At 36.6% G+C, this 23,012-nt stretch overlaps 1 protein-coding gene across 6 annotated transcripts in view; it reads left to right on the top strand.

Annotated features, from left to right (window-relative positions):
- The window catches only part of LOC123701553 (protein Fe65 homolog), a 44,038-nt gene extending 24,570 nt beyond the window's left edge, over window positions 1–19,468 (top strand). For 5 of the 6 annotated variants that reach the window (XM_045649061.1, XM_045649057.1, XM_045649059.1 and 2 more), the window contains exons 4-14: window positions 5,378–5,416; window positions 5,942–6,159; window positions 6,639–6,873; window positions 7,398–7,590; window positions 8,653–8,780; window positions 9,036–9,041; window positions 9,743–9,936; window positions 13,407–13,609; window positions 16,511–16,687; window positions 17,315–17,532; window positions 18,277–19,468. In XM_045649061.1, the coding sequence (XP_045505017.1) occupies window positions 5,378–5,416; window positions 5,942–6,159; window positions 6,639–6,873; window positions 7,398–7,590; window positions 8,653–8,780; window positions 9,036–9,041; window positions 9,743–9,936; window positions 13,407–13,609; window positions 16,511–16,687; window positions 17,315–17,524 (1,603 nt within the window). In that variant the 3' untranslated portion in view covers window positions 17,525–17,532; window positions 18,277–19,468. The remainder of the gene's footprint in view (window positions 1–5,377; window positions 5,417–5,941; window positions 6,160–6,638; window positions 6,874–7,397; window positions 7,591–8,652; window positions 8,781–9,035; window positions 9,042–9,742; window positions 9,937–13,406; window positions 13,610–16,510; window positions 16,688–17,314; window positions 17,533–18,276) is intronic. The other variant, XM_045649063.1, reaches the window with a different exon arrangement.
- Window positions 19,469–23,012: the final 3,544 nt, after the last annotated feature.

Below are 23,012 nucleotides of genomic sequence, written 5' to 3'. Positions count from 1 at the left end.
CATGACATTAAATATTATATGAAAAATTGTAAATTCGGAGCAATAGCAAAATTCAATGCAATTACACGAACTGCAAGGGACGCTTCGGAATTGAAACAGGAACGTGACGATAATCCCTGTGATACTTGCATTGGCTTGATGAATACAGATGCAGAATAATCCACAAATTTAAAAATAAGGAAATATTAGATGAAAACGAAGGTATAGCTCGAAAACATGGTTCTATAAGAAGATTAGAAGAGATATAATATGCGTGGAATCTAACGAATCATCCAGTAATGCCTTGATGATCGATTGCCTTTTGGTAAACACCAGAGACGATAAAGTGTAAGAAATATGGCAAATTCAGCAAGTTGTTGATGTCACATTAATTTTAATCGATTTTCTTATCCTGAGACGATATTTCTGTATTAATTTTCCTGTAATAATATCCTTCCAATCGTATAAATTGCATTTCCGGAAATGATATTTACGTAGATTATTAATTCCACTGCGATAATATATGTAGTTCTAATATTAAGCTATTGCATAGCTTCTATCGCGGGCCTTGAGCGCGGGGACCGAATCGAGAAATTCCGTAACGAAAAAACCTCACGCTCCCCACTCCGACGGGCTCGGAGGTGTGGCTTGAAGGCATGCTATGCAATAGCTTTACCGCGGCAGTCCCCGATTGACACACGTCTTTTTATAAACATCAAGGTATAAATGAGTAGGTACTTGTTACAAAATCATAGCAGAATAACAAAAAGGATCTAGTTAAAATAGGCACACAGAATAGTTAGGATAATCGACTAAAATAACAAATAAGTTATCCATTGAAAACACCACAGAAATAGCTTTTACCCATAACATAAAATTGGTTTAGCTTAGTCCAGGTAGCTAGTGAAAAACATGGGTCATATTGATCTTTTTGCGTTCAAAACAACTACGTTAATCTATGTACACGTACATTGTACATTGTACATGTGTACACGGGTTACTAACCGGCAATCATCACGATCTATATTCGCGTATCGACGATCTAAACATTTATTATATCCAGCGGTGTCGATAAAATCTATTTCGAGTACACGCTGCTGTTTTGATGATGGAAACTAACAGTGGGTTATATAATTATATTTTATTTTGTAGTGTGTTTTTTAAATAGTTTAAGTTTGATATTGATTCCCTTTCATTTTTAAGATAAATTAGAATTAGATTGAATTTTGGACACTTCTTTTATCACCTGTCTTTGCGTAGGTTTTAAGGATATTATATTTCTATTGTTACTTATATCATGCAATAAAATAATCCAACTGTGTCAGGATAATTTTAAATCACCATCGCGGTATTATTATTTCATAAGTTTCGTCGGATTTAAATTTCACGAAAATTTGTGTTTCAAACAAAGCACCGAAAACATTTTTCGCAACGACAACGTTATAGCTGGAACTCCTAAGTTTCGGCTAACATCTGGCGGACGTACTGTTTGAGGAGCATTTTAAAATTCAAAGTAGTCCAATGTTCGCATGCGAGCTGGATATAAACGGTCCCCCGATTCCCGGCGGAGATACGTATGGAACTCTGTGTCTCCTTTTGTAACATAAAATAGTGCAATGTTTTTAGATTGGATGTTTAATGTATTTAGACGATTTATGCTACAATACAGAACATAAAGATTGCTTACTCAGATTGTGAGCAATAAAATGTTGTAGTCCAAATCGTTGTATTATGTACGATACGGCGAGGTTTAAAGCAACTGTTTGCATTCGTTTTTTAAATCGATCATCGTTATAAATAAAGAAGAGAAGTGTACTCAGAGTGCTACCCTGTGGGATGCCGAAACGATTTTGTCATGCATTCTTCTAGCAAGTTTCTAATAAAGGAATTGGTTCTTGATAAAGTAATTTTAAGTCTAGTTTCACGTTGCTATAATTCGAAAGCGCTAGAGAAAAGGGAATTTACTGACAATGGTAGGTGCACTTGACACGTCGAAGTAGAAGAGGCTCTAAGGATGTCTTGACACGAAAAGCCTTTCATTCTGTGCAGTTTAAACGCTTTTTAGAATTGAGTTCAGTTCCAACCCAATTGTGATGTGCATTTCGAGTGCTATTGATGATTCGAGTCAGTTGTTCGAATTTTTAGTTTCTGTTGTTAATTATTTTGTAACTGGTAAAATTGTACAAATTTTCGTGTGTAAGTGTGATTAATTATGTACAAAGATTGTGTAATTGATTTAAATACAATTTGTTGAATGTTGATTGTTATTTTGAAGAAACAGGATAACATTAGAATTATATTTGACATAAGAATTATATTGACAATGCCTTAATATGGTATTAAGTATTGATAATATTAATGAAACCAACATCATCAAATCTAATAAAATTTCTAATTCTGAAACTGTTCTTTTAGTAAACCTACCTGTGCAATTATAGTTTTCATGAATTTTTAAATCCGTTCATTGATATTCAATCGTCTATACTCACTGATTTCCAAGGACTATTATTTTTATATGCGACCATTGATATTCCATCATCGAAATTAACTAAATGTGCATGAAGTATATTCCCAATGAAACACCTAAAACAGTGTTTTTAGACGAGAGAATATTCGTAACAAAGCGGGCAAGGGACATAAAATCGAAATAAGCCCCATTAACTCGTAGATTGGTCGTAAAGCAGATTCGTGGTTAATTTACAAGCCTTCGACGGTCGGCAAGTTTGGTGAGAGACTGTTAAGTGCCTAACTTCGTGTTAGTACGGTCATTTTGGTGGAGTTCTTTTTTAGCGCGATTTGTGTGAATTACCGCTTGGTAAAGGTTTTATTTGTGTTTTTGTGGATATTAAAATGTTAAAGCGTAGTAGAAATACAATAGATTCCTTGATTCAAAATGATGAAATGAAATGAAATGAAATGAAATGAAAATTTATTTGTATGAATTGTGGTTACAAAGTTATAATAAATGTTTCGTCCGCACAATTCGCCAACAATTGGCATACAAATATTTTAATTTTATAATTTAATTATTTAAACAATATATTATTTACATTAGTTCATTTTACATTTATTTACTACATACACATTTTAAATTATAATATAGCAATATGACAATTTGATTATTACATTTTATTACATTATAATTGATTTCTTACGTCAATTTTTGTCAAGTTAGGTACATTTATCGTTTCGGTAATTATAATCTAAAAAATTCGTTTAAGGAATAGAAACAGTGATTAATAAGCCACGCTTTTAATTTTTTGTGCATTAAATTTTTTGGTAGTTCCCTTATATGTTTTGGTATATGGTTAAAAATCTTTACACACATTACACTTGCATTCTTTTGGTAGAGTGCTGAACGGCAGTTAGGCATCATTAGACGTGTTGGATCTCTTAGTCCCAGTTTAGAGTGGTCTTTCATGTTTTTAAAAAGTTCACCATGTTTTTTGACAAATATACAAATTTCCAAAATGTATAATCCCGTGAGTGTTAAAAGATGGTGCTTTTTGAATAATGGTCGACAAGATTCTAAGGGACCAATATTGCACATAGCCCTTATACACCTCTTCTGTGCCAAGAATACATTTGTCACGTCTGTCGAGTTGCCCCAGAATATAATTCCATACCGTATCACAGATGTAACGTATCCGTAATATGCGGTAAGCGCAGCATTAAAGGACACTGTTTTTCGTAGTCTTCTTAATGCATAGACAATAATAAAAGTCGGTCTTCCTTTACACTAATTCTTAAAGTAAAATCGACCTAATCGTATATTTTACTTTAACATGATTTGTGAAATCAATGTACTCTTACCGCACAAAATCACGAGATTTTACTTTTAAATAAAATTTCATGCACGAAGAAATTGATTACAAAAAAATTACACAAAAAAAGGGAACAGGTTACTTTTAACGATAACCCAACGTTCGTTCAAATAACCACGATTCATTTGCCAAATTATATTATATTATAATTATACATAATTTAAGAAATGGACCGAAACCTACATAACCCTTAAACCTACGTATTCGAGTGAAAGCAATAAATGAAAAATACCCGCATTTTAAATTTAAAGGGAAATGTACGAAGATTAATGCACACTACTGAGTTAAAATGCAATCTCATTTGCACTGAGAGCAGTCGTTAGTGAGTACACTGCTTTATGCTTATTGTTACTGTTAAGTGTTAAGGGTGCTTGTACATGATATTTTCACTTATATTTTGTAGGCTGATTTTTGTGATTTTGAAGTATGGAAATTTAATTGTTGCTGTTTTTTTATTGATTGTGAATTGGAGTAACTTTTGGTTCAATATCGATGGAAATTTATTTCAAAATATAATTGTATTAATTACATCAAATATACCCTCATAAAAAAGTTGTACGTACTGCTAAATAGTCTTTGCTGTATGAATGTATCGTGCACTTGTTAAAATATCGGAACTATTGACACTTAGTTAGGACTAGTTAGTTCTTTTGTTATTTCATTCTTTCAAACAAATTTTTTTTAAAAGTTTAACTGTATGGTCAAAATATTCCAACAAATTTCTCATAATATAGTATTGTATAAACAAAAATAAAGACTACATCATTAACAAGCTCAATAATTTAATATCGATTACAAAATGAAAACAATACGCCATAGTCTTATTTTTGTTACGATGTAGTGACCAAGGCCCTTCCAGTCGACTGCATGGACACGGTTGGATAATTATTGATACCCGTGAGACTCATTACTAAAAAACGTTTTTTAACGGTTTTAAACACAGTATTACAATATAGGAAATATATTGTAATACTGTGGTTTTAAATACACATTTTTTAAGAGGATACATGCCTTTTACTGTGTTTATTGAGAGTAAAGTTATTTTGAACGGTTATCAATTTAAATTTAGTTTAAGAATAGTATTTGTAATTTTGTTTTTTTTTTTTTATTGATTGATAGGAAAGCGCTTGACCACTATCTCGCCTGATGGAAAGCTGAGATGTGGCCTAAGATGGAGAGCGCTTTCCTAGAAGGTACTTGTTCACTCTTCTCTTGAAGACCTCCATATTGTACTCGTCGGGGAACACAGACTCAGGAAGCATGTTCCAGTCCCTGGTTACCGGTTACAGTCGGTTATTATGTTGGTTGTGTAAACTATCATTTCAATGATGATATTTTCGACACGAATTGTCAATATGTTAATCTAGGCTTTCATCTATCTCGTTGCCAAATTGCATCCAAGTTTGGTTAGCTGTTATTGTATGTGGGAGTAACAAACATCCATCTATCTATACGTCCTCAAAAACTTTCCTGTTTACTTTTACTGTCGTGTAAGCAGTGATACATTTTTAAATTGAGATTAAAATACATTTTTATACAGACATAAAGTTATAATGCTTTTTCCTTTGTTGCAGAGTTGAAGATGAGGCATCTTCGCCGGTTGGCAAAGTAAAGTGAGTGACCTAGATATTGTATAGATGTTTCTAGAATTCGTATTGTTACTAAGTATTGCTTTTTAAGTTTCTTTGTTGTGAGATCTGGAAGATATCTTTTAAATTTGTGAAATTTCAATGTAATGTTTTAATATTGAAGCAATGGAATATAAATTAAATGAATGTGAATAAAATAGTTTTAATCATGCACAGAAGAGTTATTTTTTGGCTTGAGCTGGAATCGAATCCGTACCTTGATGTTGAAATCCTCCAGTGTTTCTACGCTTACGTTTCTACTTACATAAGTATAAGTAATGTAGTTTTTTTGTGCTAATAGCTAGTAAATACTTGCTATTAGCACAGGTAGTTTTTACTTACTGTATTTAATATAATTTAAATAAAATAAAATACAGTTTGTAAAAAACTACCGCTATATAAACACAAATAAAAGATTACTTGTATTTCTATTTAAAATCGTTTCAACATTCAAGACTTCAGAACAAACTAACAAAATGCATACACCTCATATTAAATTAATTATTACAGTGAAAAAAGCGGCCTAATCACGCCGCCGCAAAATGGGGGGGAGGACTCCCCTCCTCCAGAAAAGGAAAGGGCGGACCGTGAGGCCTCGGAGAAGTGCCACGGGAGCTCGGGCCCCGTGCCCCACTTGGCGGAGGGCCCCAACGACGATCTGTACGCTATACCGGTCAAGTTGAGGCCCAAGAAAGAGGTGCTGCCGCCTGGATGGGAGAAACATGAAGGTTGATGAATTTATTTTATTGAAATAGAATGACTTGGTTTTAAAAATGACATTGTAAATAATAGGACATGAGGATAACGCGCTTGCGTTATATTATAAGTGCTTCTTAATTATAATCTTCGTCTTAATCTTCAGCTTTTTAAGGCTTTTTATAAATGTCTGTGTTTAATAAAGACCTTTGTCAATAATATAAATTCTAACATCTTTGTTAATCAGTAAATCTTTATTCGCAATCCTTAAAAATTTAAATGAATACATTATCAAAGCAAATCTTAGTATTTAATATTATTAATTTATCTTATTTAAATATCAAGTACACAAAAATAAATATAATTACATACCAAGAATATAATCGACTAATAATCATGTAAGCTTTCATTCGTTTAATTATTTATTTATTTTTTTGGTAAATTTACAATCTCAGTCAAAAAATAAACAACAAATGTGCCGTTAACTTAACATTACTTGTCGCCATTTCAGACAACGACGGCCCCTACTACTGGCACATCAAAAGCGGCACAATACAGCGAGAGATCCCCAAAATGCCGCCCATCGAAGCGAGAGAATCCCGCATCTCCATGGTGAGGGACTGCTCCAACCTTGACATGAAGTACGACGGGCCCATGACCACGTCCGTCACCAGGAGTACGACGAGTGGGGCCCTGGACCATGTGGACCAGGAGGAGAGGAAGAGGAAGGAAGAAGTCGCTTATAAGTGAGTTTTTGTATGTGTAAATAGATTATTGCGCTCTGAATTGTGGTAGCAGTTTTCAAAAGTTTTTGGTAGTGGAATTAATAGCTATAAAAATAGTGATACAGAAGTTTATAGGCAATGTTTACATTTCAGATTTTGGTATTAGAATATTAGAATAACTGCCACCGTAGTAGCAAGTCTAAAAGAGTTCTAATATTTTTGTAAATAATAGTTCATAGGGATCTTTTATATGTATAGATTTTAAAAATTCAAATCTATGATTCAAATTCTGTTGCTCAAATAATTTAGTGTGTCAATTTAAGCTTTTGAAATTGGAATTGAAACGGAGTGGTGGCAAACATCTTATTGTGTTCAGATATGTTTGACAGCAAATTATTGATACTGTAAAGCATATCACCTTAACCACTATAAAAATTACACCTATAAACTAATTATACATGTATAAACTAAATTATCTAGAGGAAAAATCACTTGCAAAAAAAGTAAAAAAAAAATCGTTTATAACAATTATTTTCCCCTTCCAGGCGCCGCAGCTACCCCGCCCGTCCGGACGCCGACGGGCGCGCCGTCCGATTCTTCGTCCGATCGCTCGGCTGGGTCGAGATATCGGAGTCGGACCTCACTCCGGAGCGCTCCAGCCGCGCGGTCAATAAGTGTATCGTGGACCTTAGCTTGGGTCGCAATGATCTATTGGACCAAGTTGGACGATGGGGTGATGTGAGTATCTTTTTTTTGTACGATATTTTTTTGCAATTTAAGACAGTTTAGCAGCGTTTTTTTTCCATATTGTTGAAGAACTAAGGGAAAAGCAAGTTTTTAAGCTAAAGAGTAAAATTAATATAACATTAATGTAAATAACTGCTCACAATTGTTGTCTAAAATGTCTGAGCGGCGTTGTATGAAACATTCATTGAAGTTAACACCTTATTTCGTGGCAGTAAGGTTCAAAGTAATGTATCTGGAAAACTCTGCCAATACACGCGTAGGGAGAGTTTTGCTTTGGACAATTTTTGAACGTGATTGTTAATCTAGTTGTTTATAGGTCGTCCATAAGAAAATAATATAATCCACAAATAATTAAGAAAGTTCCGTCCCTAAATATCTTAAATCACAAAAATTGGTATGTTTTTAATCGAGTTTCACTGAGATATGTGTAAAATTAAGTATATCTTAAAAGACATCTTACTAATTCATTCACATATTATTGCTATCTCCAAGAAATCTTAATGTTACCTTAAAAAAAACAAGTTATAAGTAAGCTTAATTATTTTAAAGACCTCATGTTTATCATAAGTGCAATCTAAATTTTGCGAACTATTTGTACACGAACATTGCATGTTAAGCGTACACGCTTAGCCGCACCTAGAATTTTATCACTTTAAACATCTAATTAAACATTTTGTTGTTAAGAAAATTTCAAAAGTTCTGCAAATCGAGGGGACTGTTTAATTTTGGGATTAATGTAAAAAAAAAAAAAAAAAATTTGCAAATTGCATAAAGTTCTGGATCGCGCATGAGGTTGCAAATTTGTAAATGCATCAGAATAGATGTTTTCCAAGTTTGCATCCAAGTTCCAAAACTTTTGTAATTATTCCGAGACCACTATATAATACTCGACTACGAATTGAAAAGAATTATGTATAAATAAACATGTTCCGGTCAACGAAAATGGTTGCAAATTTATACAACCGTTCGGTATATTTTTCCGATATCTGTGTCCAGTTTATATAAGAATCTGCTATGTACAATAAATTACTGAAGAGTATCTTATCTTTTCAGGGCAAAGACTTATTCATGGACTTAGACGATGGTGCACTCAAACTGATCGATCCAGAGAGTCTCAACACACTCCACACTCAGCCCATCCACACCATCCGAGTGTGGGGAGTTGGAAGGGACAATGGACGGTATGAAACTTGGCTTTAATTATTTATTTATTTGTACAAGTTATCTTACAACTAATCTACACATACTAGCTTACAGCTACTGAGTTTGTATTTGCTATAGCGCCATCTATTGACAGTTTTAGTTCATGTGTAAATTTGTAGTTTAGTGTCGACGTTTGGTGTAAGTGTACTGTATATTTTTTTGACTGTGCTAGAAATGTAGAAAAAAGTGATTTGTTATTAATTTACTATTTTCTATTATGCCGCTGGGAACAGTGAAAGGTACGTATTATTAGTATTAGTAGAGTAGGAGATTTAAGTAAGAAATTTACAAAGCGTGATAGGTAGTGCATATTATTATGTATTGCCAGGATGTAACTTGTAACTCTACTTTTTTCTGCACTAGAGCATTCGATTTCTTTTGAAGTAGACTTCAGTCTATTTCAAGTCACAGTCTAGTCTTTTTCTAGACTATCAATAACATTCTCTTGATGGTAATTTCGGAGAGATATATGTCATTTTTTATGGAACACTTTGTGCGTAAACTTGTCCATTCAAAGCGACAGGTTTACGCATAGGGTGCCCCGTCCACTGATACTAACAATAATATTTACTGATAATATTTACCTACTAACATTAGTTTTTTAAGTCACGTACTAACATTAATGGATCTCTGTCATCTAATTGTTTAAATAAAATAAATAAATAAAGAGTGTGTGTACTTATGTACACGCGTTAGAAGTTATACTTCTTTGGCGTATGGAAAAAATACTAGAATATACAACTTGAACATAGTCATTAATTTTCATACCACCTAGAGCTAACTTCATGCTGTTTAATTTAGGTGTCGGTGTGCGCGCGCATCGTAAAAATTCACTCTCATCATTTTTCTCCATCGCGCCAAAAGAAGTATAACTTCAATGAAATAACAAAAACGACTCTATGTGAATCGCTAGCGTCTAATTGAGCATGTCCATCGCCAGGGACTTCGCGTACGTGGCCCGCGACCGCGCGACCCGCAAGCACATGTGCCACGTGTTCCGCTGCGAGGCGCCCGCGCGCTCCATCGCCAACGCGCTGCGCGACATCTGCAAGCGCATCATGATAGAGCGCTCGCTGCAGCCGCCGCCGCGCCCCACCGACCTGCCCGCCGCGCGCCGCCCGCGCCCTCTGTCCGGTAACGGCTCTACGTTGCTTTTTGAACTGAAACTTATTTACGCGTGACATTTTTTCCGTTAAGCGCCATCTTTTTCTTATGTGGGCCACGTGTGATTCGACGAATTTCTGTAAAGTTGCATATACGTTATTTTAGTTATTTTTTGAAAAATAAGGTCATAAAGAAGTTTCACTTCTTACGTGTGTACTAGTACACGCACACATTTTTTTTGTTTGGTGTCTCTCGATGTTAGCCAGAACTCCAGAAGGGCTTCGACATTGTAACGCTGGTAGCGACATGCGGGCGGGCGTCCCCCCCCCCCCCCACGGGGATCTCGAACCTCGGCTTGGTCTGGCGCTTGAGTAGAGGAGGCCGGAAGAGCCCTAGTCAGACGGGGCTCTACGTAGCGCTACGGGGCGGGTAGAGCGCTCGCTGCAGTGATGACTCTACGTAGCTGATCTAATGACGTCAACTGAGTTGATTCAACGAATGATCGACATCATGTAGAGCTGATATATTCTTCTTACTCTTGATGTCGTGAAGTTTGCGTATACGTACGTGCGTGCGTATACACGGATTATTATTAACAATTGCAGTTTTCTAATGAAATGGTTACGACTAGATATAGGCCGTCACTTAAACTTGCGTCACTTTAACTCCCGCCAATTTCACTCGCGTTACTCCCGTCACTTTAGCTCCCGTTACTTTACCTCCCGTTACTTTACCTCCCGTCACTTTAACTTGCGTCACTTTACCTCCCGTCACTTTAACTTCCGTCACTTTACCTCCCGTCACTTGTCATTTGTTATTTTAAACTACATTTAAAGTTTCCCTTTATTATCTTTAAGTATCTATTGCCTAAATCGAAATAATTTTGAACAACTTTCTCTTTAACTTTAACTCCAGCCACTTTGACTCGCGTCACTTTACCTACCGTCACTTTACCTCCCGTCACTTTTGTCATTCGTTATTTTAAACTACATTTAAAGTGTCCCTTTATTATCTATAAGTATCTATTCCCTAAATCGAAATAATTTTGACCAACTTTCACTTTAACTTTAACTCCCGCCACTTTGACTCGCGTCACTGTACCTACCGTCACTTTACCTACCGCCACATTAACTCTCGTCACTTTAACTCGCGTCACTTTACCTCTCATCACTTTAACTCCCGTCACTTAAACTCACGTCACTTTACCTCCCGCGGTCCCGCCACATTAACTCCCATCACTTTAAATCGCGTCACTTTTGTCATTAGTTATTTTAAACTTCATTTAAAATTTCCCTTTATTATCTATAAGTATCTATTTATTCCCTTAATCGAAATAATTTTGACTTTATCCTTCACTTTACCTTTAAAGCGCGTCACACACGGTGAAGATACTATAATATTTTTTGTTAAGATTCTCTAATATAAAACGTTATAGTATCTAAAGGTATCCGGTATAAGCGTTCTGACCATCACTTTTCTTTTTGTCATTGCGTTCTAAGACCACTGTAGAACCGCCATCCTGTAGACGCGCTTAACTTTGACCTTTACGGCGTAAAGCAAAAAACCGGCCAAGTGCGAGTCGGACTCGCGCTCCGAGGGCTCCGAACTAACCTATTTTTTTTATAATGTTGTAACTTAAAAATAATTATGTTTCTAGCAATTTTTCCTTTATCTGTGTTATAATAATACGTTACTTTTACCAAATTTCAAGACTCTGTGTTCTTGAGATAAGTACCCTTAAGGTTTTGAGTTCCATGTAAATGTCGAAATTTGCGGAAATTTTCAGCATTTGCGGCTGTATCTTTTGATGCGTTGGCTTGTGAGTTTGACTTTTTCATAGCATCAAGGGACCGTAGACTTGAGTATTCGATATAAATTTCAGCTTGATAACAAAAACAAATAATATAAAGTGAAAAAACTAAAACCCAACTACGACAATAACCGGCGCTGAAAAAGTATAAAACAAGATTTCAGAATACTGAACTGAACAAAGTTGCTAATGTAGTTTCAAGTAAAAGGACACAGTAGACTCTACCAAGATGCCTTCGTTGTAAATTGACAATAATGTCATACAATACTATTCTGAAGTATGCAATATTCCACTATGTAAAGATAAATTTTCATGTTTGGAAAGGCGTAGTCACACGTTGTTGAAGAGCTACGGTAGATAGGTATATTATGTAACGTGTGACTACGCCTTTCCAAACATGAAAATTTATCTTTACATAGTGGAATATTGCATACTTCAGAATAGTATTGTATGACATTATTGTCAATTTACAACGAAGGCATCTTGGTAGAGTCTACTGTGTCCTTTTACTTGAAACTACATTAGCAACTTTGTTCAGTTCAGTATTCTGAAATCTTGTTTTATACTTTTTCAGCGCCGGTTATTGTCGTAGTTGGGTTTTAGTTTTTTCACTTTATATTATTTGTACTATTTTGGTGTTAAAGTGTATTTGGGGGCATAATATTAACAAAAGTTAAACTGATGAACTAATAAAGAAGCTATGGACGAAAAGATGTGAATTATATGCAATCAGCCCATGAATACAGGTAAAGTCACGAGCAAATGCTAGTAATATATATATATTCAAAATGTACAAGGAAAGCGCTTTCAAATGATAATAAACACGGGATATTTATCTTAACTTTATTTTTTTACTTTGTATGTTTTGTCCGATAGAGGACGCCACATTAGATTTTGTGAAACCCCATATAGCCTATAACCAGCGGACAATTAAGACGCTTCTAATGATATGTCATTTGTCAAATTCTGATAAGTAGTTTAGACGTTACGAGGGAACAGATGAACATACATACATACATACATACATACATACATACATAGCCTGTCAAAATCATAACCCTCCTTTTGCTTTGCCGTAGTCGGGTAAAAAATGACTGGATCATTATGTGACACACTAAAATCAACAGCTTTTCAAATTCACGACAAATCTAATAAAAATATTTCTGTAGCCTAATTTTTGTCATTTACGAAGCCAATTTTTTTTTGGTAATACAACTAACTAGGAAACCTATAGCATCTAAGGTTAGACAACCAATCAGAGTCACGCTTGAGGCGTGGCACGAAAATTCGCGATGCACGTGAGTCTGACGTTGCCAGATAGAATAAATTTGTTAAAATAATGCAGCAAAATGTAAATAATACTTTATATTTTAATATTTTGATCGGAACCGGGAGAACCGGGTTTCATATTATTCAGACCCGGTTCTCAAGATCATAAAAAAACCGGGTTTACCCGGGTTTTTCGAAACCGGGTAAACCCGGGTGCATGCCCTAGATATAAACTTTCTCCCTAACTGTCAACATTATTATTGAGATGTAATTTAAACATGTCCATTTAAATAGTAAATAAGACATCTATTTGAACGGTCCTTTGGAAATTGCCTATCTTCAAACCGAGTGTACATTTCCTGTTCTATCAATTTCAACAAACCACATAACTGCTCTATCCGCTAACCCGTGTGCGGTGCAGGTGCGTCGTTCCCCACGCCGATGGAGGAGCCCCGCAAGACGGTCCGCGCGCGGTACCTGGGCAGCGCGGAGGTGCCGCGCGCCACCGGCATGGACGTGCTCAACGACGCGCTCGAGCGCCTCGCCGCCGCGCGCGCGCCCTCCGCCTGGCGCCCCGTCGCCGTCGCAGTGGCGCCCTCCTGCATCACCATCACTGAGGAGGGGGTGAGTGTGTACACATGGCGTCTCAGTCACTATGGATATGGGAGAAGACACCTTACTTGGTGTATTTTACCATACACTTGGTGTATTTTACCATACACTTGGTGTATTTTACCATACACTTGATGTATTTTACCATACACTTGGTGTATTTTGCTATACACTCAGTGTGTTTTACCATACACTTGGTGTATTTTACCATACACTTAGTGTGTTTTACCATACACTTAGATAGTATACTCAAACTTACCGTTTTCGAATAGCCATCTAACTGTACTAAACATGTATTTTCCGGACCAACCACCGAACCATAACAAGTCTTCGTTAAGCAACCATTTTTCTATATAATTGTCCGACTAACCTAACAATTAAAAAGCCTTAATATAATAATAATAGACGGGCATTTCTCCGCAACTCGACGTCAAGCGCCTATTTTGCGTGAGAGAGGGAGGTGGGGGAAACCAGCTAAAACTGAAACCACCCGAGCTCCTCCATGAAGCCAAGCAGCTTGTGAGGGCTGCCAAAGGCTTCGGGGAGGGACCCAGGAGACCCCAGGTGTCTTGCCCTGTACTCCGCAACCCCCTTACATTCCATGATGACGTGGGCTGCCGTTTCCTCGGTCGCCATGCAAGCTCTGCATAGCGGACTGTCTGTGATCCCTAGATTGAAGAGATGTTTGTTAAAGGGGCCGTGCCCTGTGAGGGTCCCTGTTATTACGCGTAGTTGCACTCTACGTAGGTTGAGAAGCCGACGTGCAAGTCTCGAGTCAATGTCCGGTAGGGCTTCTCTGGCTTGCTTGCAGTCAGATCTGCTTGACCATTCTGCTCTCTGAGCAGTGCTAGTGAGCTGGGTAATCATCATCCGGGTCCAGCTAGCAGGTATCGGTATAATGGGAAAAGGTCCCATGACCGGTGTTTCAGATGCCCTTCTGGCTAGTATATCAGCAGCATCGTTTCCACGTGAGTTACTGTGTCCTTTTATCCATTGTAGTACTAGGGAATTTCTCAGGTCACATACCTTAGTTAGGGCTAAGTGACACTCAAGGGTCAAACCTGAAGTGATTTCATGGCTTTTGATTGCCATGAGTGCTGCTTTGCTATCCGATAAGATCCGAATCGAATAGTTTGTTACATTTCTTTTAATTATGGCCGAAGCTGCAAGTAGAAGTCCTAGGCATTCAGCCTGAAAGACTGTATTATGGGGTCCCAAGGGGTGCGAGATGTTAATGTTTAGGTCCTCAGAGAAGACCCCAGCACCCGTCCCATTTCCAGTCTTGGACCCGTCCGTGAAGATTAGTAGGTCTTCAACGCTGTTGTGTTCTGACGTGTATTCACGCAGCTGTATCTTATATTTCTTGTCAAAGATGAATTGTTTTGGGATCTTATCACTTATGGCAAGGAGTGAGGACTCCTTCTCGGCTGCCATAGTTAAGATCTTACTGTGTGCTGTAGGCAACATTCTCCAGAGGTTTTGTGTCTTTAACCTTACAGCTGTCGCTAGAGCTTCTTGTCTTACAAAAAGATGTAGTGGTGGCAGGTCGAGCATTGCTTCAATCGCAGCAGTCGGTGTTGTGCTCATGCTGCCAGTGATTGCCAGACAGGCGAGTCTTTGAAATCTCTGCAGTTTGCTTATAGCCGCCGATTGTTGTGTCTTTGGCCACCAAACCACAGAGCCGTAAGTTAGCATTGGTCTTATGACAGTTTTGTAGAGCCACATTGTGACTTTCGGGGAGAGCCCCCATCTGTTACCAATCATTTTGTGGCACTGCCAGAAAGAAATGCTTGTTTTTTCGATCTTATTCTCAAGGTGTTTGTTCCAGTTGAGTTTATCGTCTAAGGTAATCCCGAGGTACTTAACCTCTTTCGATAACTGAAGTACGGAGCCAAATAGCTTTGGTAGCTGGTAGCTTCCTAGAAGGCGTCGGTTAGTGAATAGAACAAGTTCCGTCTTGCGCGGGTTCACTGAAAGGTCATATTTGTTGCACCAGCGCTCAACTATTAATAGAGCTCTCTGTGTAATTTCGCAGACAACACTCGTGAACTTACCGGAGATAAGTATTACTAGGTCATCTGCATATCCAATGGTATGGAATTTGTTTTTGTTTAGTGTGCTGATCAAGTCGTTCACAACTAGGTTCCACAGGAGCGGTGAAAGTACTCCCCCTTGTGGGCAGCCTCTGGTGACCAGCACTTTCTTTGTTTTATCCTTGCTAAGTTGTATCTCTCTACTGCCTAGCATGTTTATAATCCATGAGGCTACTGTGGGGTTAACCTCATGCTGTGATAGGGCGTTTTGTATACTTGAGTAGTGTGTCTTATCGAAAGCTCCCTCAATGTCTACGAAAGTGCCCAGGCACATTGATTTTTCTTGTAGGGCTTCTTCTATTTTGGACACCACACAGTGTAAGGCTGAATCGGTAGATTTACCATGGCTGTAAGCATGTTGGTTCCGATGTAGTGGAATACGCACGAGGGCAGTATCCCTAATGTGTCTATCACAGAGCCGTTCTAGTGTTTTGAGTAAAAAGGATGTGAGGCTGATAGGTCTGTGGGCTTTCGCATCCGTGTAGTCTGTTTTCCCTGGTTTAGGAATGAAAATAACGTCAACAGTCCTCCAGCTGGTCGGTATATAGCCGTGAGCAAGACTGGATGTCAGAATGGCAGATAGATGAGACGTGAGTATCGGTCCCCCCCATTGTAGTAAAGCCGGGTATATACCATCTGGACCAGGTGCCTTGTACGCTTGAAAGCTTTTAAAAAGCCTTATCATTCTCTCTTCTTTAATCCTTACTCAAAATATGTTTAGGAGAGCACCCTTTAATACAGTCCGACTTACCTAACAAAAAAAACCATATGCCTTATTATTTTTCTATCTTTTTCTTTTTGACTCAAACTGCGTCCCCAGGAGAGCACCCCGCTGGTGGAGTGCCGCGTGCGCTACCTGTCGTTCCTGGGCATCGGGCGCGACGTGCGGCGCTGCGCCTTCATCGTGCACACGGCGCAGGACGCCTTCGTGGCGCACGCCTTCCACGCCGACCCCAGCTCCGGCGCGCTCTGCAAGACCATTGAGGCGGCCTGCAAGGTATGTCTTACCCAATTTGATAACAAACAGGTATATATGTTAGCCAATTTGATAAGTCAACAAACAAACAGATATATATTAGCCAATTTGATAAGTCAACAAACAAACAGATATATATTAGCCAATTTGATAAGTCTAAAAACAATCAAATAAAAATTCTTTATTGTGCATCACAGAAAATTAGAACTGAGAATAAACTGACGAATTCGTCAATTTTTAATAAATTGACGAATTGTAATTAACATTTTGAACGCTGTAATTTCCTTTTAAAGGTACAGAAGATCATGTACTTACATAATTATAATTTGTGACAAATGTACACCGTATCCTTTGTCGGAAATTCTAAAATAAATAAATAAACAATAAGTCAAAGAGCCTATACACCCATTAATAATGGCCGGTCTGTATTCTTAATGCCCTACTCGATTGGGCTATGTGATTAAAATAACATGATTAATCTCTTTTCATTGATGCATCTTATTCTTGCATTTATCACCGCTAGTAAATAAATGTCTTTTTTTGCATAATGTGTGTACTGTGTACACTTCTTTTTGTGTACACACAAATTACGTTCCAAAACGATTTTCCTACTTTCTCTCTTTTACTAAAGTTTTTCCTCCTCCACAGCTGCGCTACCAAAAGTGTCTAGACGCGCACGGTGGCCTGTCCGGTATCTCCGGCATGTCCGGGATGTCCGGTATCTCCGGGCTGTCCGGTCTGTCCGGGCTGTCGCTGGGCAGCGCTGGGGGGGGAGCGGGCAGCCCGGGCGAGCGCGCGTCGCTCGGGCAGGCGCTCAAGTCGCTTGTGGGCTCGCTTACGGGCAGGCGGCCGTCTTGAATATCAAGGTATGTATAAATTGACGTGTATTAGTTTGAGAAATATAAAATAAAGTTAGTTTAGTAATCAAATAAGTTGTAAGTAACAGTTATTGACTACTGACAAAAACAATGGTCATGTTTCATAATTTTTTGGCAATCAAACTTCGAACTTAATTTGTGAAATGCTTTGAGATATAATTACAGCATCAGTCCAGGCTGAAAAAATATATTATACTAGCTTTCCACCCGCGGCATCGCCCGCGCTGTCAAAGAAAATCTCGCATAGTTCCCGTTCCCGTGGGATTTCTGGGATAAAACCTATCCTATGTCCTTTCTCGGGTATCAAAATATCTCTATACCAAATTTCATGCAAATTGGTTCAGTAGTTAAGGCGTGATTGAGTAACAGACAGACAGACAGACAGAGTTACTTTCGCATTTATAATATTAGTATGGATTCGACTTTATCGTCATAAGTCATAACTATACAACGATTAGAATTAATGATCCATTTGTCATCAACCATTTCTTAGTTCACCATTAATTCTCACAGCTTATTCAATAGCAAACGAGCACACGTGTCAGAAGTGAAACTTCTTTGACAGGATAACAAATCCTCACTTTACTTCATGACGTGAAGGTATTGCCATGACGCAACCTTGAAATTTTACTCTCAACGCGCCTAAAGAAGTTTCACTTTAAATAATAATAATTATTATAATTATTATAATAAATATCTTATAATTTATTAGTTGAATAATTCTTGTTGCAGTATTCCCCCGGCGCAGCGAGGCCGCGCAGCGTAGTCGCCGCAACGCTAACGCTTCGCACTCTAACATACCACTTAGTTACTACACTACACTACACTACACTAAACCACACTACACTAAACCACACTACACTACGATACACTACACACTACACTACACTACGATACACTACAATTTCAGCGAGTGACCTAAATTTGAGTTGTTGGAAAGTAAACTTTATGGCTTGGGTTTTAAGTTCAATTTTGATTGCACGTATTAAAGGATTTTGATGTTGGAAAGTATGTTTTATAAAGTTGTTTTTGGGTTCATTTTTGACTGTTATCTTGAAGTTTATGTTACAATTAGAGTAGTACTGTTTATTTGCTTTTATATATGTATGTTTATCAGCCATCTGGTTTCCATAACACAAGCGAAAGCTTAGTATGGGATCAGATCGTGCCGTGTGTGAAAATAATCCTGAATATTTATTTATTTATTTATGTAATAAGCAATCAATGATGCCATAGATTTGTAACACATATAGAAGAAATAGCTTTGTGTAATTTTAAAAATATTGCGTTTTTAATGGCAAGATTTAGGATCGCTCGCCGAAATTGCTAAATATAAAAATATGTAACACATAAAACAATTCATACGTTATTCAATATAAAATACCTCATGCTTTGGTTGACTGGTTTCCATCTATCACCGTATTATGTTGTTGCAATAATAGTTTGCCTTATACTGCCGTTTTATCGAAAAACTTCACTTGAACTATTGCACAAATATTAATTTTGTTACGACACATTGTTACGCCATACCGTTTGTGACTGGATATGAATACTGTGAACTCGACCCATCTCTAAAATCAGCTTTTTATAATAAAATAATTTATCTAACCATTGCATATAATCCAAATATATTACTGTTTCATATTTTAAATTCACGTTAAATGATCTCGTATATTTACTGTTACCATGAATTATCTCGACTCAATGTATCGCTGTTAGATAAGAATTTGAATTATTTGGTCTCGTTATAATTGTTACCTTATAAATTCCTAGTCGATAGTTGTATGCTTTTGTAAATTCTATGCAATAAGTGATTAGTTATAAGCGAACACCTATATTTATGAATCGACGGCGAAGTTCGATAAATATGAATCACTGGTATTTACCTTTGTTAGTTTTAACTTGTATTATCATTTATCATATGATATATCGATGTATTTAAGAAAATATCGGGATTTGGGACGGGATTGTATATAGTTATGTAATTCGGGAGATTAGTTTTAGTGTAGCAAATGGAGGACACGGAAGGATTGCAAATGGCGGACGCTAAGTTCGGTCGGATTGTTTCGAGCACGGTATGAAGAAATTACTCGAGTGATGTTGCCACTGATTTGAATATTGGTTAATAAAATAGTTTGTTAACTAATGCGTTAGTGGGGCAATGTTGGCTCCGGTTTCTGAAGTTTGGTGTCGCGTGTTGGACGTAGAGTATAGACGTAACGATAGATAAATATGAAGAGTTTATTTTTGCTTAAGCTTGTATAATATAAAATATAATTATATTGGATTGCGAGAAATGAATATTTTTTGTAAGTCGTCGCAATTGGTATTGATATATGCATATATTTATGATGCGTAGCTTACTGGGACTAGCTTTTCAAAATGAGTACAAGATTTTAAATTTATTTTTCGCCCATTTTGGCTCATGAAATGTATATTTTTAATGCTAGCCTCGTTCAAATAAGGGTCTTGAAAACATTGAGCTTTCAATAGCGATTACCTATATTTACTTATGTATTTTTAATCCTAAAATATTCCGCAGATGTGTATATTTAATGCGCCTGAAGACGACTCTATTAAAATTATTTATAAAGTTTAAAGTCGGTCTTTGATTTGTTTTTTAAATCAGTTCACAAAAGATTATTTAGAGAACATTTATTTATGTATTTGTTTGTTGAAATTTAAAGTAGAGTTTTCTATTTAAAGACCGGATATTTCGTAGTAGATTACCTACATGCTTATCTTTTCCAACTCCTCATATTATCATATTAGTAGCACACAAAGGAATTAATTTGAAACTGTTATTGTTGATTCAATAATAATTGGTAGCTTATACAGCAAGGCTATGTTAAAGATCTCTTAAGAGACACAATTTATTTGTATATAGAGCGAAGCGGGACCCACATGAGATTAGTCCAAGAGATCGTAAATCTATTGAAAAATATATCTTGATTCTGTGTCTATAACTAAATAGATGATAGTGAGGGAGCTAATGACCTTCTGCCTCAGAGCCTACTCGCTTGGTTTTGTGTGAAATTGTTTTAGTCTGTAGGAACTCGCGTGTCGGCGGAAAGGTCATTGCCCCACCTTAGGTTAAGACGTTCACTTAGGTATCACAAATTAGCTTCAACGTATACTTCAAATATTAGTGGTGAATGTTGCTTGTCGTATAAATACGTCATATAACACTGAGCTGTTCTTATTATACGTAACATAGTTTTATTCAAATGTTTAAGATAAGTGTCAACGTTTTACATGATGTAAGTCGTGTGGTCGGGCGCGAGCCTAGGCGCAATAGTCGCAGCTTTGATTGCCTTTATCGACGAGGTATATGAGGTATTTTCTACAAAATATAATCGTTTATAATGTAGTTAATAGATAGCTTCTAAATTACAGTTTTCTAGCTCACTGTTTGTTGAATGATCTAACGATGGGAGTTATATTTGAACCGTCATCGCTTTGACAGCTTAAAAGCCTTAAAATTGTGGCTTTTAATGAATAATTTTGTGAAATTAATAAAAAAATATCCATAAACACATTCCTTGTTTTATTTATACCTATCCTTTTCCGACTAAATGTGACAATATGTTAATGGGACCATCAAAATCGGTTCACCAAGTCAAAAGTTTTGTCAAATTAAAAATACAGATGCGTTGAGAAAAGACCTTTATATATGTAGGTAATAAATCGGCTCGGTTGCACCATGATACTTTAGCAATAACAAACATGTTAAAGTAACGGTTAAGGAAAATTTATAATTTCAACAGTAACTAACACTCATGTTTCAACGGTTAAAGCTATTGAACGTTAAATATATGCCAGAGACATCAAGTACAAAAAAAATGACAGACTTGAAACTGATAGCTTTCAATGCTAAAATATTCGCTGATGCAACCTTCTTGGATGCAACCCATCGCTGTCACTGTGAAAGTTACCGTTACCATTATTGTTAAATTTGACATTAACCTTAACTATGACTAAAACATGATGCAACTTGGATGCAACCAAGCCTTGATGAACACAAAGTACAAAAACTAGAAAGAGATAAAAAAATATTACCTATTACATATTTTCTTCTCTTACTAACTTGCACTAAACGACATAAACTATACAAGTAGACAGCTCGTTCATGTTATATACCTAGGTATTAGTTTCGTAAAGTACAGTATACCTACATGCATATCTTCTACTAGGTTTTTTTTGTGTGTGTGTGTTTATTAGAAACTGCAGGAAATTCGCTATGTATTTCTCAATGTTTTAATTGTAGAAACTAATAGGGTACATAATATGTGAAAAAAAGATTCAGTAATAAAGTGAATAGTTTTATTTATACAATAAATAAATAAATAATTGTAGATATTTGCCGGACGTCGAAATAAGCAGCAGGCAAGATAAAAGTTGTGATTTGTAGATGTGGATCTCGCACCCATCCGTTCTCTTCTATCGTATATATTTTATAAAATCTATTAGATTCTAATAATAGTCGATCATTAAAATCTGTACTAGTTGTACTTACTACTGAACCTATTTCAAAAATTAATTCACTGTTTAATTACGTGATCCCTGAGCCTTAAGGCTATGTATTTAATGCGTACGAAGCCAGAATGGATAGGTAGTTTAGTATCTCCAGAGATAAAGTAGGTTTTGAAATTGATAGCAGTTAGTGACTTACTAGGAAATAGGTATTGAATCGGTCACAACGACTTAAAATATTTATAATAATTGATGGAATGAAAAACCATATTTACCGCTCTTTACTTATTATACTAATAATTAGGAATGCTACGCTCCTTGCCAATGGCTTCGCTCGCATTGCTAAAGAAAATTATCCGTTGCCACACAAGACATTTTTTTAATTTAGCGCCATCTATCGGACTTTACAAATTTTGCAGTGATTCCAATGTGCATCATTCTGGTTCATTTTATGGGGATGAGATGTTATAATGTGGTAACATGTAACCTATTGCTCTCTACTTTTAGCCTCCGAACTGTCTCCAGTCAAAAAATCATTCCATTAAAATTTAAATCTCTCAGTCACGACACGAACAAACACACTTTCGCATTTATTATATAGTTAGGTATTGTCCGTGTGTGTTCTTTAGGTACCTATGTAAAGAAGAAACATTTGATTTTTTTCCTATAAGCTAGTTAGCTAACTCAAAATTACTCGACCGATTCTAAAAATTCTACCATGTTTTTTCCTAATACTGATGGAATAAAATATAATGTTATTGTTTTAATTTTATAAATCCATTACGATTTACGTCTATACTATCCACCTCATATTATGTCGTCACCTGTCGTGACCATATCGTAGATTTGCTCATTTCATGAAATGGTTGTGTCTATTGGCCACATCATGAATCATGATGTGGTTTGAGCAGGTCAATGATAAGAAATCGTTTCTCGATATGGGCAACTAAATGCAACCATTTCATGAAATGAGCAAATCTACAAGATGGCCACGA

This window comes from Colias croceus, chromosome 21, assembly GCF_905220415.1.
Source record: "Colias croceus chromosome 21, ilColCroc2.1".
Classification (NCBI taxonomy): Eukaryota; Metazoa; Arthropoda; class Insecta; order Lepidoptera; family Pieridae; genus Colias; species Colias croceus.
The sequence above is the reverse complement of the archived record's forward strand: the minus strand, read 5'-3'. Positions and strand labels throughout refer to the sequence as shown.